At 45.4% G+C, this 16,872-nt stretch overlaps 1 protein-coding gene across 2 annotated transcripts in view; it reads left to right on the top strand.

Moving 5' to 3' along the window:
• acer3 (alkaline ceramidase 3) overlaps nt 1–16,872 on the top strand; it is a 193,594-nt gene that overhangs the window by 107,863 nt on the left and 68,859 nt on the right. For both annotated transcript variants that reach the window (XM_055664822.1, XM_055664823.1), the window contains exons 5-6: nt 2,662–2,743; nt 5,937–5,972. In XM_055664822.1, coding sequence (XP_055520797.1) covers nt 2,662–2,743; nt 5,937–5,972 — 118 coding nt within the window. The remainder of the gene's footprint in view (nt 1–2,661; nt 2,744–5,936; nt 5,973–16,872) is intronic.

The following is a 16,872-nucleotide window of genomic DNA, read 5'->3' as shown; positions in this document are numbered from 1 at the left end:
ATGATCATGGCTGATCATCCAACTCAGTATCCTGTACCTGCCTTCTCTCCATACCCCCTGATCCCTTTAACCACAAGGGCCACATCTAACTCCCTTTTAAATATAGCCAATGAACTGGCCTCATATTTCATATTTCCTTACAACATATAATGAACCCATTGCTTTGTCGTACATGGCAGCTCCCAGAACAATTCCACGTCCCCATCCTTCTACTATCGTCTACTTCCTCACATGCACATTGATTTCTGAAGAAGGGTTCTCGACCCGAAACGTCACCTACCCACGTTCGCCAGAGATGCTGCCTGACTTACCGAGTTACTCCTGCACTTTATGTCCTTTTGCCCATTAATTTCTCCCCACCGCTGAACCTGGCACCGGCCAACAAGTCTACTTTTCAATAGGCAATTTAGATGTATTATTGTCATGTGTATCAAGGTAGAGCAAAAAGCTCTGGTTTGCATGTTATCCAATTAGATCAGATATATTACATAAATACATTCACGTCAAATTCAAGTACAGAGGTGGAGCAAAGAGAAAGATACAGAGTGAAGAAAATAGTTCTCAGTATTGTGGTGCACCAGATCTGTAAATTGGAGGAGCAGCACCGCTTGGGTAGTTTAACATTGACTTCTCCAATTTCAGGTAACCCTTGCTATCTCCCTCCTTCCCCTCCCCTTCCCCTCCCCAGCTCTCCCACAACCTACTGTCTCTGCCTCTTCCTTTCTTTCTCCCCCCCCCCCCCCCGACATCAGCCTGCAGGGTCTCGACCTGAAACGTTGCCTATTCCTTCGCTCCATAGATGCTGCCTCACCCGCTGTGTTTCTCCAGCATCTTCGTCTACCTTAGATTTTCCCAGCATCTGCCGTTCTTTCTTAAACGGATCTGTAGACCAAGTCATTTTCCGCAATGGGGTAGAGGTGAATCGGATAGCATCCTAACTTAGCAAAGGACCGTTCAGAAAATTAACCGATCACTCCTCACGGCTTTCATGTGGGAGGTAACTAGAACATATGGGGCAACCCCACACAATCGCTGCGATGACATGCCAGCTCCACGCAGATAGCACTGGAGGTGAAAATAGAACTAATGTGCTAACATTGCTATCTATTAAACCAGCAACACTGAATATATAGACCAACACAAAAAATGTACATTTGCTTTGCATTGTTTTCTTTTGTATACATTTCTTTATTATGTATCAAGTTTATTTTTGAAATAGAAAACAGAAGCAGGTGACACGGTGGTGCAGCGGTAGACTTGCTGTCTTACAGCTTCGGAGATTTGGGTTCGTTCCTGACTATGCGTGCTGTCTGTAAGGAGTTTGTGCGTTCTCCCTGTGACCGCATGGGTTTTCCCCGGGTGCTCCCACACTCCAAAAGCGTACAGGTTTGTAAGTTAATTGGCCTCGGTAAAAAATGTAAATTGTCTCTAGTGTGTAGGATAGTGCTAGTGTACGGGGATTGCTGGTCGGCGTGGACTCGGTGGGCCAAAGGGCCTGTTTCTGAGCTGTTTCACTAACCTAAACTGAACTAAGGTCACTGTACTTTCAGCTGGCCCACCACATCCTGCACACCCCACCATGTTCATCTTGCAATTGAATGCATATGATTAGATTCAAGATTCAATGTAATTGTCACGTGTACCAATTAAGGTGCAGTAAAATTTGAGTTACCATTCAGCTACATTAAGTAAAAAGCAACAATACACACAGCACGTAAAATAAAATTTAACATCAACATCCACCACAGTGGAATCCACATTCCTCACTGTGATGGAAGGCAATAAAGTTCAGTCATCCTCCTCCTTTGTTAAATACTAACCATCTCGGATAGGTCATCTGAGATTCCTTTAAATGCTCACCTTGCTTATTCCATGGCTAGTTGAGCTTTAAAGGTAAACCAGGTTAAATTTTCATACTTGAATTTGGACTGATTCAGCTGTCGTGGGTTACCTTGCAGTATGGTACTTGATCTTTGGAAGTCCAACGAGGAATTTGGCAGGAGGTTCTGCTGAAACTATTTGTGTTCAAATGGGATCATTCTGATGTGTCCTCCAATTGAATACTCTGCCAATCCTTCCGCTATTGGAGGGGGGGGATGGAAAGAAGTCAACATATTTACTCTTGATCTCTCCAATAATCTGTGGCAGAGGAGCAGATAATTAAACACTTGGGGAGATCTTGGGGTACATCCAGTCCCGGCAAGTGTCTTGCCCTGTGGCCCGCTAAATGAAGATAGCCACATAGGGGAAGGTATTGTTCCTAAACATGATACTTGCAGAAGTTTAGTTTAGAGATACAGTGCAGAAACAGCCCCTTCGGCCCACCGAGTCCGTGCCGACCAGCGATCTCCTGCACACTAGAGACAATTTACAATTTACCAAAGCCAATTAACGTACAAACCCGTACGTCTTTGGAGTGTGGGAGGAAACCTAAGCACCCGGAGGGAACCCACATGGTCAAGGATACATCACGTACAAACTACATACAGACAGCAACCGCAGTCAGGATTGAACCCGGATCCCTGGTGCTGTGAGGCAGCAACTCTACCGCTGCGCCACAGAACGCAAAATGTTTTATCCAGTTTGTTTGCAACATCTCACCAGCATTGGGTTTGTGGCTGTTTCAGTTTCTTAAATGTAACAATGTGTTATTTTGTTCAGGTACGAATGCTTCAAACACAAGAACACACGCAACTACCTTCTAGCTTTTATTCTGGCACTATTCAGTGGGCTAGTGACCATAGTAAGTTCATATTCTTATTTACTTTTCATTTGCTTTCCGTGCAGGCATTCATTTTGATATTGCATGATTTTGGAGGAAAGTCCCAGATATTCCAGGTTGGGGTCATTGGGTTTTGTGGTGTGGCTGAGCTTGCATGGATTCATCTTCTTTTAACACTGTCTCTAACCTCAGCATGTTGATGCTTTCACCCAGAACCCGAGCAGTAAAAGCAATGAGAGAGAGAAGCTGGTGACTGGATACTTTTATTAGAGGGCATTTTTTGGCACCCCTCTAGCCATGTGGTTGAAAACATGCAGTTATGTCAAGTCTTTTACGATCTCAGCAGGTCCTGAAGCATTATTGTAGGAAAGGCAATGACAAGAATTTTTTTGGATGAGCTTTATTATTGTCATGTGTACATTCTATGGTTTTGCATGCTATTCAAATAACTTAGTGAAATACTTTGTTTTGCATGCTATTCAAACATAGCATGTATGTATATAATTAAGTTATACTCGAGTCTAATGGAGCATACAGAGTGCGGTATGTAGTAACAGTTCCATGGCAACAAGCTCTCACAACCTATGTGTGATAACTGGCTGGGTAATTTCCTTCATTGCTGTTTATTGCTGTAAATATAAGCCAAGACACCAGGGTGAATTCAAAACAGTGCCCTAGGATCTTCCATGTGACAGGGAAGATTAGGCCGCAACTTAACCTGATATGAAAGCTGCAGCTCTGGTAGTGTAGCAGTCCGGAGGAGGAGCATGTGTTTTGCACTAAAACCTATGGAGTAGCATTTGAATCGACAAGCTTCTGAATTTGAGGCAAGAATGATTCCAAGTGAGCCAAAACTAGTTAGCAAGGACAGTGATTCCTCTAATTCCAACATGAACCTTGTGGAATTTAAGCTATTATCTACAAGGAAAGTGAGTGCAACTGATGCAGTAGCACCTCCTGCACTACAGGGGCGACTGTGAGCCCATGACTACCGAATAATGTAAGGCCTGGATAGAGTGGATGTGGAGAGGATGTTTCCACTAGTGGGTGAGTCTAGGACTAGAGGTCACAGCCTCACAATAAATCGACGTACCTTTAGAAAGGAGATGAGGATGTAACTAGTAAACTAGTAGAGTGGATAAGGGAGAACCAGTGGGTGTGTTGTATCTGGACTTCCAGAAGGCTTTCGACAAGGTCCCACATAAGAGATTAGTATACAAACTTAATGCACACGGTATTGGGGGTTCAGTATTGATGTGGATAGAGAACTGGCTGGCAGACAGGAAGCAAAGAGTAGGAGTAAACGGGTCCTTTTCACAATGGTGGACAGTGACTAGTGGGGTACCGCAAGGCTCAGTGCTGGGACCCCAGCTATTTACAATATATATTAATGATTTGGACGAGGGAATTGAATGCAATATCTCCAAGTTTGCGGATGACACTAAGCTGGGGGGCAGTGTTAGCTGTGAGGAGGATGCTAGGAGGCTGCAAGGTGACTTGGATAGGCTGGGTGAGTGGGCAAATGCATGGCAGATGCAGTATAATGTAGATAAATGTGAGGTTATCCACTTTGGTGGCAAAAACAGGAAAGTAGACTATTATCTGAATGGTGGCCGATTAGGAAAAGGGGAGATGCAACGAGACCTGGGTGTCATGGTACACCAGTCATTGAAAGTGTAGGCATGCAGGTGCAGCAGGCAGTGAAGAAAGCGAATGGTATGTTAGCATTCATAGCAAAAGGATTTGAGTATAGGAGCAGGGAGGTTCTACTGCAATTGTACAGGGTCTTGGTGAGACCACACCTGGAGTATTGCGTACAGTTTTGGTCTCCAAATCTGAAGAAAGACAATCTTGCCATAGAGGGAGTGCAGAGAAGGTTCACCAGACTGATTCCTGGGATGTCAGGACTTTCATATGAAGAAAGACTGGATAGACTCAGCTTGTACTCGCTAGAATTTAGAAGATTGAGGGGGGATCTTATAGAAACTTACAAAATTCTTAAGGGGTTGGACAGGCTAGATGCAGGAAGATTGTTCCCGATGTTGGGGAAGTCCAGAACAAAGGGTCACAGATTAAGGATAAAGGGGAAATTTTTTAGGACTGAGATGAGAAAAACATTTTTTACACAGTGGTGAATCTGTGGAATTCTCTGCCACATAATATAGTTGAGGCCAGTTCATTGGCTATATTTAAGAGGGAGTTAGATGTGGCCCTTGTGGCTAAAGGGATCAGGGGGTATGGAGAGAAGGCAGGTACAGGATACTGAGTTGGATGATCAGCCATGATCATATTGAATGGCGGTGCAGGCTCGAAGTGCCGAATGGCCTACTCCTGCACCTATTTTCTATGTTTCTATGAGGAATTTCTTTAGCCAGAGGGTGGTGAATCTGTGGAATTCATTCCCGCAGATGGCTATGTCTTTTGGTATTTTTAAAGTTGAGATTGACAAGTTCTTGATTAGTACGGGTGTCAAAGGGTATGGGGAGAAGGCAGGAAAATGGGGGTGAGAGGGAAAGATAGATTAGCCATGATCGAATGGCGGAGGAGAATGGTCTGTGGAATTCTCTGCCTCAGAGGGCAGTGGAGGCCGGTTCTCTGGATACTTTCAAGAGAGAGCTAGATAAGGCTCTTAAAGATAGCGGAGTCAGGGGATATGGGGAGAAGGCAGGAACGGGGTACTGATTGGGGATGATCAGCCATGATCACATTGAATGGCGGTGCTGGCTCGAAGGGCCGAATGGCCTACTCCTGCACCTATTGTCTATTGAGACTTGATGGGCTGAATGACCTAATTCTGCTCCTCATGAAGTTACGACTACCGGTGTGCAGGGACATGAGTAAACTGCCGCACACACTTCAAACTCTTTCCTGTGCTCTGTAAGTTGATGGATGTATTTTTTTTTTAATATTCCATTTACTTTCACTGTCAAAAGGGGCCTCAGTTTAGGAATGAGAGGGGAAATGGAAACAATTGTGCTTTTCCACTGTATTCCTGTGAAGACAATGAAGAATTCATTCTTAGGCATGCGATAGTAATGCTTTGCGGGTGATTGACTGTCCCCATGTAAACTAATATGCTGCCATGTTATGTGCTTCCGTGACGGCTGCCTGGTGGAAAAGCGATTAAGGATGTTGAGTGCTCCGGAGGTTATTATTGAAAGCTTCCTGCTTTTTATTTCCTTTGTCCCAGTTACTTTGTTCTTGTTTTGAACAGGTATATCTCCAGTGGAAGGAGCCAGTGTTTCACCAGGTTAGTAACGCTAAAGATTTTGTGAAGCAGCCCAACATCTTTGCCCTATAATCGATGCCAAATATAGGCACACGGTAGAGTTGCTGCCTTACAGCGCTTGCAGCGCCGGAGACCCGGGTTCGGTCCCAACTGCGGGTGCTGTCTGTACGGAGTTTGTACGTTCTCCCTGTGATCGCTTGGGTTTTCTCAGAGAGCTTCGGTTTCCTCCCACACTCCAAAGACGTACAGTTTTGTAGGTTAATTGGCTTGGGTTTGTATACTTGGTCTAAGTGTAAATTGTCCCTAGTGTGCGTAGGCTTGTGTGAATGTACGGGGATCGCTGGTCGGTGCGGTCCTGGTGGGCCGAAGGGCCTGAATCCACTCTGTATCTCTAAATTAAACTAAACTAGAATGATCAATTAATACAGTAATCAATACAATACAGTAAAGATAGACACAGAATGCTGGAGTAACTCAGCGGGACAGCCAGGCGGTGTCTCTGGACAGAAGGAATGGGTAACGTTTTGGGTTGAGACCCTTTACAGACGGTCAGGAGAGGGAGACGAGAGATGTGGAAGGGTAAGGTGTGAAAACAACAGATCAAAGCAGACGATGTTCAAGGAAATGTAGAATGTTTCATTGTTAGCTAAGGGGAAGGTGACAAGGAGGCATGGAAGCAATAACATTTAATCTGGACAGTGAAACTAGTGGGAGAACAGTGAAACTAGTGGGAGAACTAGGGTAGGGGAGGGACGGACTGAGAGAGAGGGGATGCAAGGGTTACTTGAAGTTAGAGAAATCAAAATTCATACTGCTGGATTGTAAGCTTCCCAAGCAAAATAAGAGGTTGATACAGTAATATTGTTATATATTAACAGCAAATTAATGTAGTGAAAGGAGGCTTTTGTTAATGCCCTGAGTGGGTCACTTGAAGGTAAAACACAAAGTACTGGAATCACACAGCGGATCAGGCAACATCTGTGGAGGACATGGATAGGGAATGTTTAAGGCCGGGACCCTTCTTCAACTTCTGACTCCAAACAACATCTTTGTCTTCTCAGATGCTGCCTGACCCGCTGAGTCACTCCAGCATCTTGTGTCTCCAGTCACTTGAAGGTGTTGGGCTTTTGACTTCTCCAGTTTGTACTTCCCAAGGAATGCAGGGCATTCTCTTCCCATTTTCCTTTTTGCAGCATCCTCAGGCTTCCGAGTACCATGCTAGTTTAGTTTAGCGGCACAGCACGGAAACAGGCCCTTCGGCCCATTGAGTCCGCGCTGACCAACGATCCCCGCACGCTAACACTACCCTACACACACTGGGGATGGTTTAACATTCTACCAAAGCCATTTAGCCTACAAACCTGCAGGTCTTTGGATTGTGGGGAGAAACTGCAGATCCCGGAGAAAACCCACGCGGTCACGGGGAGAACGTGCAAACTCCATATAGATAACACCCCGTAGTCAGCATTGAGCCCGGGTCTATGGTGCTGTTAGTCAGCAACGCCACCGTGCCGCCCTTTGTTGTAGCTCTTTGTTTAGTACCAGGCATTCACCGAGTTGCCACACTCCACATTGTATATCAACCCTTTCTACTGCAAAACAATTCTCACATTGCAGCTACGTCCCCAGTTTCTGGGGAATCTAACTCCATGTATTTGGCAGCATCACAGTACAGGCACAAAATTGGTTCTGTATGTATTTTATCAACACATGACCTACTTTGTATTTACTATAAAGCTACCACAGTGGAAAAAGTCAGTTACTAGTACGTATTTGTCCCTTCTTTCACTGTGGTAGGAGCTGCCTCTAAATACTGGGCTATAACTATTTATCGCTTTCTAGATATAAAAGTTTAAGTTTTATGTCCCCCCCCATTTATAAGTATGATTATCCATGGAAACGAATCCAAGATTTGTGATCGAAGTTCAAAAATATATGTAAACTTTAGCAGTGATTTTGCCTCCTTACGCAAACATTCTACTTCAATGTTTCAAATTCATTGCATCAGAGAACCCATCCTCCAAGTAACCATATAATAACCATATAACCATATAACAATTACAGCACGGAAACAGGCCATCTCGACCCTTCTAGTCCGTGCCAAACACATATTCTCCCCTAGTCCCATATACCTGCGCTCAGACCATAACCTTCCATTCCCTTCCCGTCCATATAACTATCCAATTTATTTTTGTCTGTTTCTCTGTGAATTTGCTGGTGATTGGAGACACAAGTGATTGCAGATGCTGGATTCTGATCTGCTGGAGGAACTCAGAGGGTCGAGCAGCATCTGCTGGTGGGGGTGGGGTGGGGGGGGGGGGGGGGGGATGTTGATGTTTTGGGTTGAAACCCTGAGTTCCTCCAGCAGATTGTTTGTTGCTGGTGATTGGTTCTGTGGTAATATTCTCCACCCAATCATCATTCTGCATTAGCGTTGTCAACTGTCCTGTATTAGCCGGGACATCCCGTATATTGGGCTAAATTGGTTTGTCCCGTACGGGACCGCCCTTGTCCCGTATTTGACCACTACTACTCAGGTCGAGGGGACTGTCGGGTCGGAGCGCCACGTCCGGCCCCCGCCTCACCCGTCCTGACGTAGTGCAGCCCATGGAGTGCAGCAGCAGCAGCAGCAGCAGCAGCAGCGCCTCGCCCGTGGCTCTGCCGGTCGGCAGCCCGGCCAGCTGTCCGACCTTCGGACCTTCGCTGACCGCCGACACTACAACCACCCCTCCTTCTCACGGCCGATCATCGGTTGATCAGTTGGACGGGGCGCCGGACTTGAGGAGTGGCCCGGGCCAAAACTCCTCAGCTGGCCCGCCGGCTGGGCTTTGTGTACAGTCCAGCACCCGGGGCCAACTCATCATTCACCCAGACACGGCCCAGTCGGTCAACGAATTGCCGTGGGGAATTTGTCCCATATTTTGACCTTTGGTCCCTTATTTGGGAATGAGAACGTTGGCGAGCCTACTTTGCATCTCTGCGCATATTGTTTTGTATATGTAATGGATGCATCCATTCTAACTCCTTCAGTGCACAGCAGGCATCTTGGAATTGTGCCACCAGAAATCACTTGACGGAAAAGCTATTGTTCAGGTTAAATCTCCAAGGACAATTATATCATGATAAACAGTTTAGTTTAGTTTAGAGAGATACAGCGCCGAAACAGGCCCTTCGGCCCACCGAGTCCGTGCCGATCAGCAATCCCCGCACATTAACACTATCCGACACACACTAGGGACAATTTACACTTACGCCAAGCCAATTGACCCACATACCTGTACGTCATTACAGGGTGGGAAGATCTACAGTAGGAGAAAGCGCACACAGTCACGGGGAGAACGTACAAACTCTGTACTGACTGTATCCGTAGTCGGAATGGAATCCGGGTCTCCAGTGCTGCAAGCACTATAAGGCAGCAACTCTACCGCTGCGCCACTGTGCTGCTTTTGTGTTGTGCCAGTTGGGTAAACTAGTGGCTAAAATGAGGTCTTTCAAGATCATTTATTTTTTTTGCTGAATTCTTGAGTCAACCCAAAACGCAAGTGACTGGAGGAACTTTGTGGATCAGGCAGCATCTGTGAAGGGATTGTGTCAACTGGCAATGTGTCAGATTGGGGTCCTTCTTGAGTCTGAAGATCTATCACTGGCCCATTCCCTCTACAGACTGACCAGCTGAGTACCACTAGCACTTTGTGGTTTGCTCAAGATTCCAGCATCTGCAGTCTGTTGGGACTCCTCTTGGGTAAACCCATCAAATGTTCTGCTTCTTTCACTTCCACATGGCTGCTATCTCATGATACACACAATTGTGCATTGCATCGCGTCATTGCACACGTAGCCCTAGGTTTATTATTGTCACTTGTGCTGAAGTACCGTGAAAAGCTCTGTATTGCGTGCCACTCAAACAGATCAGATATACCAGGGCGTGTTGAGGGCGGTCACGGTGGCGCTGCGGTAGAGTTGCTGTCTTACAGCGAATGCGGCGCCCGAGACCCGGGTTCCATCCCGATTACCAGTGCTGTCTGTACGGAGTTTGCACGTTCTCCCCGTGACCTGCGTGGGTTTTCTCAGAGATCTTCGGTTTCCTCCCACACTCCAAAGACGTACAGGTATGTAGGTTAATTGGCTTGGTATATATGTAAATTGTCCCTAATGTGTGTAGGGTAGTGTTAATGTGTGGGGATCGCTAGTCGGTGCGGACTCGGTGGACCGAACGGCCTGTTTCCGTGCGGTATCTCTAAACTAAACTAAACCATGCATAAGTACAATCGGTTCACTTGAGTACAAACACTAGAGCAAAGGGAAAGGTACAGTGCAAAATATAGTTCTCAGCATTGTAGTGGACAAGTTCCATAGACAAAGGGGCAGGACTGGCAGCTCAATGTTTCGGGGTACAGGAGCTTCAGGAGAGACTGGAGTGAGGGAAAAATAGGAGGGGGGGGTTGCATTGTTGGTTAAGGAGGATGTCACGCTGTGTACAGAGGTAACCTGCGTGCCAGGGGTAATTTTTTTAAAAAGGGTGGTGGGTGTATGGAACAAGCTGCCAGCGGAGATAGGCTGGGACTATCCCATTGTTTAAGAAACAGTTTTGGAGAGATATGGACCAAGCGCTGGCAGGTGGGACTAGTGTAGCTGGGCCATTGTTGGCCAGAGTGGGCAAGTTGGGCCGAAGGGCCTGTTTCCACACTGTATCACTCTATGTGTAGCGGGAACATTGTTGGCCAGTGTGGGCGAGTTGGGCCGAAGGGCCTGTTTCCACACTGTATCACTCTATGACTAGTGTAGCTGGGACATTGTTGGCCGGTGTGGGCAAGTTGGGCCGAAGGGCCTGTTTCCACACTGTATGACTCCAATGTCCTCAAAGGAGTAGAGCTGAATCGAACAGTACCCAAGCTTATGGAAGTATGAGATTCTTACTTCTAGATGAGGTAATATTCATGCGGTGGAACTTGGTCAGTGTCAAACTTGTACTCCTATATTGTCACATTTCTCCTGGCTGAATAGTTTAGTTTGTTTTTTAGTTTGCATGTCAAATGAACTAAGGTTCAGGCGAAAAGCCTTTTTATTGCAAACTATCGACTGACAAAGTGTTGCACAATTAGACAATAATCATCTACTTCAGGGCCCTCAGTTCAAATATGGACTATATTGATGGATTAAACAAATACCTTCTGGCTGCATGAGCAACAATCTGAGTGAAAATGAGACCCAGCATAAAACTGTTCCCAAATTGGCACAAATAAGGATTGACGATCTGGGAAAGGCATAGCACAGTAGATGATTATTTTGGGATGCCTGGTATTGCCAGGACAGGGAGGTGGTCTTTTGGAGTGGAAGCATGGTGGAAAAGCATTTGCTTCTTAATGCTAAATCTGGAATGCCTGAATTGGAGCTGTCTCCGATCTGGCAGGATTGTGCGTTGAAATAATGTCATGTTCCTGATACTGGCCTTGTGACGTGGCGGATATCCCATTCCACCTTTTAGGTTGGCAGCATTTGCTCTGTACCTCACAATGCCATACAGAGGTATCTATCCCTACTCCATTAGCAAGCAAATGACTAAGAAATCTCATGAGAAATGAAGTGCTGTAATTGTCATCCCAGCGAGCACAAAGCTTTGTGGCGATCAGTGGCATACCTGCATAGCACATAGTAACATAGAAATTTGGTGCAGGAGTAGGCCATTCGGCCCTTCGAGCCTGCACCGCCATTCAAAATGATTTGCATGGCTGATCATCCAATCAGTAATCCCGAACCTGCCTTCTCTCCATACCCTCTGATCCCTTTAGCCACAAGGGCTACATCTAACTCCCTCTTAAATATAGCCAATTAACTGGCCTCAACTACCCTCTGTGGCAGAGAGTTCCAGAGATTCACCACTCTCTGTGTGAACAAAGTTATTCTCATCTCGGTTTTAAAGGATTTCCCCCTTATCCTTAAGCTGTGACCCCATGTCCAGGACTTCCCCAACATCGGGAGCAATCTTCTCTGCACTGCACTGGTCTTCACACTGATGCTGATCTACTTTGTCAGGTCCCTTGCTCATTTGCTAATGCACCTTGGAACGTGACTTTTTTTTAACTGAGTCTGCTCCATTCAAAAAAGGTTCTTCAGCAGCGTGGAAACCGGCCCTTCAGCCCACCGAGTCCGCGACGACCAGCGATCCCCGTACACTAGCTCTAGCACCGGAGCCAATTAACCTACAAACATTGGAGAATACGCATGCGGTCACGGGGAGAACGCACAAAGTCTGTACAGGCAGCACCCGTAGTCAGGATCAAACCCTGCTGCTGTAAAACAGCAACTCTACAGCTCCGCCTAAAATGGTTAGCATCTTATATAATAGTGGCCAATTGCTAATATACCACAGTCAACAATTCAAGATACATCTGATCATGGTAGATACAAAAAGCTGGAGTAACTCATCGGGTCAGATAGCATCTCTGGAGAAAAGGAGTAGGTGACGTTTCAGGTCGAGACCCTTCTTATCTAATCATACTCTACTGGCTCCACCATGGGTTTAGACAAAACACTACTGTGTGTATCAGTACGACATTAGCAGTTTGTTTACCAATTAAATTCTACAGAGAAACTCTTGAATATTATACTGTGCACAGAATGATTAATTGCTTAAACATAAAAAACATGCAATTTTGGTACTTGGTGAAAGACCACAACCAGAGAGCAGCTCTGCACTACTAGTCTCCCTCATGGGTCACCCTCGGTCCATCCTTGATCAGACTTTGCCCACTTTACCTTCCACACCTGGAGTATTGCGTACAGATTTTGACTTCTTCTAATCTGAGGAAAGACATTCTTGCCATAGAGGGAGTACAGAGAAGGTTCTCCAGGACTGATTCCTGGGATGGCAGGACTTTCATGTGAAGAAAGACTGGATAGACTCGGCTTGTACTCGCTAGAATTTAGAAGATTGAGGGGGGATCTTATAGAAACGTACAAAATTCTTAAGGGGTTGGACAGGCTAGATACAGGAAGATTATTCCCGATGTTGGGGAAGTCCAGAACAAGGGGTCACAGTTTAAGGATAAGGAGGAAGTCTTTTAGGACCGAGATGATAATTTTTTTTTCACACAGAGATGAATCTGTGGAATTCTCTGCCACACAATGTAGTTGAGGCCAGTTCATTGGCTATATTTAAGAGGGAGTTCGATGTGGCCCTTGTGGCTAAAGGGATCAGGGGGTATGGAGAGAAGGCAGGTACGGGATACTGAGTTGGATGATCAGCCATGATCATATTGAATGGCGGTGCAGGCTCGAAGGGCGGAATGGCCTACTCCTGCACCTATTTTCTATGTTTCTATGTTAAACGTTATACCCTTATCATGTATCTGTGCACCGTAGAGGGCTCGATTGTAATCCTGTATTGTATTGAAATATCCATGAAGCTGGATAGCACGCAACAAAAGCTTTTAGCTGTACCTCGGTACACACGACAGGAAACTGAACTAAATTAAACAAAAAACTCGGCTAAAAACCTTGACGAGGTTTCATCAGGCTTTGGCTGACTTTTGGCATGGCTTGTGACATCGAAACATTTGAGGTCTGCAGAAGGGGAAAATCAAATCTCATGCCAGCTACCAGTAGGTCAATGCCAGTGGCCAAAGAGAAACCATAATCCAGTTTCTTAAACGGGGTTAGAGCAGAGGGAACAGAGTGGAGTTTGTATTGAATAATTTGCATGAAGAAGCACATTACTGTTTTGAATGTTTAAGTAATTTATGAATCCGTGCCCAGTAAGTATGTTCATGAGATGCTCCACACAATTTAGTAGGTCAATGAACTAATGTTGGACTGAGAAGCAGACACGACACATCTCTTGCGTTAATCCCAACTAGGTCAATGGCAAGGATGGTTACATTGGATTACTTTTTAATTCCTACAGAAACTGAGTGTAGAGAAGTTAATGTGTGTAGGAAGGAACTGCAGATGCCAGTTTAACATTGAAGATAGACACAAAATGCTGGAGTAACTCAGCAGGACAGGCAGCATCTCTGGAGAGAAGGAATGGGTCGAGACCCTTTTGGGTCGAGACCCTTCTCCAGTCTGAAGGGTCGGGATTCAAAACATCTGTCTTTCTTCTCTCCGGAGATGCTGCCTGGCCCGCTGAGTTACTCCTGCATTCTGTGTAGAAAAATTAACCAAGCTTTCTTCTGGGAAGTGTACACATGGGTGGGATTAGGATCAGTCCTTGTGTCCTCCTGATGTGCTATAACAGATAACATGAAAGTTAGTGGTGTGGTAGATAGGAAGGAATGTTATCTGACACGATCGCACCATATATTGATCAGTTGCAACAAATAGTGAAAGGCATGGATAGAGTGGATATGATGTTTTCACCAATGGGAGAGTCTAGGACCAGAGGTCATTACCTCAGAATTAAAGGACCTTCCTTTAGGAGGGAGATGAGGAGGAATTTCTTTAGTCAGAGGGTGGTGAATCTGTGGAATTCTTTGGCACAGACGGCTGTGGAGGCCAAGTCATGGATATTTTTAAGGCAGAGATAGATAGATTTTTGATTAGTACGGGTGTCAGGGGTTAAGTCAAGTCAAGTTTATTCGTCACATACACATACGAGATGTGCAGTGAAAGGAGAATGGGGTTGAGAGGGAGAGATGGATCAGCCGTGATTGAATGGCGGAGTAGACTCGATGGCCTAATTCTGCTCCTATCACTTATCAACATGAAATATGTTCAGATCATTGGCAGCTGGAGTTTAATCCTTGCAAATGAACAATTGTGTATTTTGGAAAGTTACCCTACTACCAATGGACCTCAAACAAAATACCCTGAGACTGTTCATAGCCAGAGACTGCAACCAGGCCAATCTGATAATGTGTACTTTAAGCTCCATCCAATGAAAGCAAACGTGCAAAACGCCTTTTCATTCACAGTCATACAGCAGGGAAGCACACCATTTGGCCCAACCTCCATGCCAAGCAAGGTGCCCCATTTACGCCAGTCCCACCTACTAGCATTTTGCCCATAATCCTCTAAACGTTTCCTATCCATGTATCTGTCCAAATGACTCATTTCAGACAATTAGGTACCTGTACCACCAGGTCTTTGCACAATAACACTCCTCGGGCCTTGTCATTTACTGGGTAAGTCCTGCCTTGGTTCAACTTCCCAAATACATCACATTGCACTTTCCCCGAGCTGTAATCCATCTGCCATTCCTTTGCCCAGGTTCAGGATGGAGGTAGGAGACTGGAGTCACAGTAACAGTCATACAGCGTGGAAACAGGCCCTTCAGCCCAACTTGCACATGACGACCAACATGCTGCATCTACACTAGTTCCACCTTGCCTGTGTTTGGCCATATCCCTCTAAACCTTTCCTATCCATGTACCTATCTAAATGTTTCTTAACCGATGTGATACTACCTGTCTCAGCTACCTCCACCGGCAGCTCATTCCATACACCCACCACCCTTTGTGTGGAAAAGTTACCCCTCAGGTTCCTATTAAATCTTTCCCCCCTCACATTAAAATGGATCATTGGCAACCTTGGAGATATAAGACTACAAGATGAGACCTAATTTTAAAATTAACCAGCGTTGCCTCCACCATTTACCCGTCCTGATCCAATCTAGTTTAGTTTAGAGATACAGAGCGGAAACATTCCCTTCGGCCCACCGAGTCGGCACAGACCAGCGATCCCCACACATTATCACTATCCGACACACACTAGGGACAATTTACACTTGTATCAAGCCAATTAACCTACTAACCTGTACGTCTTTGGAGTTGAGTTTAGTTTAGAGATGCAGCGTGGAAACAGGCCCTCCGGCCCACAGGGGCCGTGCCAGCCAGCGATCCCCGCACATTAACACTATCCTACACACAATAGGGACTTGGAGTGTGGGAGGAAACCGAAGATCTCAGAGAAAACCCATGCAGGTCACGGAGAGAACGTCCAAACTCCGTACAGACAGCACCCGTAGTCTGGATGGAAGCTGTTTTTTGGCACTGTAAACACTGTAAGGCAGCAACTCCACCGTTGCACCACCATGCCACCATCCAGACTTTTAATGTTCTCAGGTACCTGTTGCTCTGTTAACTCTGACCTCTATGTTATCCTCTAATTTAATCACTCCACTGTTTCAATTTAATTTAATGTCCCTGCTCTCTATGAGTCTTGGTCAGTCGGCGACTGTGTGGGTGGAGGGAGGCTGGTGTGGTCATCAGATAGGACAATTGTCCTGTTGGGAAGGGATATTTTTGATTGTTTCGTAGGATGCCAACGGTAACCCTGATAAGGGCTGTTTTGATACTGTGGCTGGACGGAAGTCTGATTGTTGATTCAGTTGGGGAGCATTGCACCAACGCTGGAAACTACCAGTTTATTTGTCATTGCAAGAATGCATTCATTAATTAGAATTGCCCATAAAAAAAAATTGCCGCTACTATTCTCATGATTCTTTTTCTTAATTTTATTTGTACTTTCTCACAGACAGTGGGAATTTTGGTCATAAGTATTAGGAGCAGAATTAGGTCATTCAGCCCGTCAAGTCTAGCCAACCATTCAATCATGGCGGGAGCTGCCTCTACCTCCCAACCCCATTCTCCTGCTTTCTTCTCATAACCCCCTAACACCCGTACTAATCTACCTATCTATCTACCTGCCTTAAAAATATCCATTGACTGCCGCTACAGCCTTCTGTGGCAAAGAATTCCACAGAATTCACAAAGAAAGTCACGTCGCACAGACATATCTGCACTTTAGTCTGTTTGAACTGTTTTGACTATTTTACTGTTGTAATGTTCTTTTTACAATCCATGTTCTCGGGATATCTAAATCTAAATTTTACTAGTTATTTATGTTATGACATCGGATGAAAGCTGCATACCAAATCTCTTTGCACTTATGTGCAATGACAATAAAATATATTATTATTATT

Source organism: Leucoraja erinacea, chromosome 45, assembly GCF_028641065.1.
Source record: "Leucoraja erinacea ecotype New England chromosome 45, Leri_hhj_1, whole genome shotgun sequence".
In the NCBI taxonomy this organism is placed as follows: domain Eukaryota; kingdom Metazoa; phylum Chordata; class Chondrichthyes; order Rajiformes; family Rajidae; genus Leucoraja; species Leucoraja erinaceus.
Note: the sequence above shows the minus strand (reverse complement) of the source record. Positions and strands in the feature narration are given on the sequence as shown.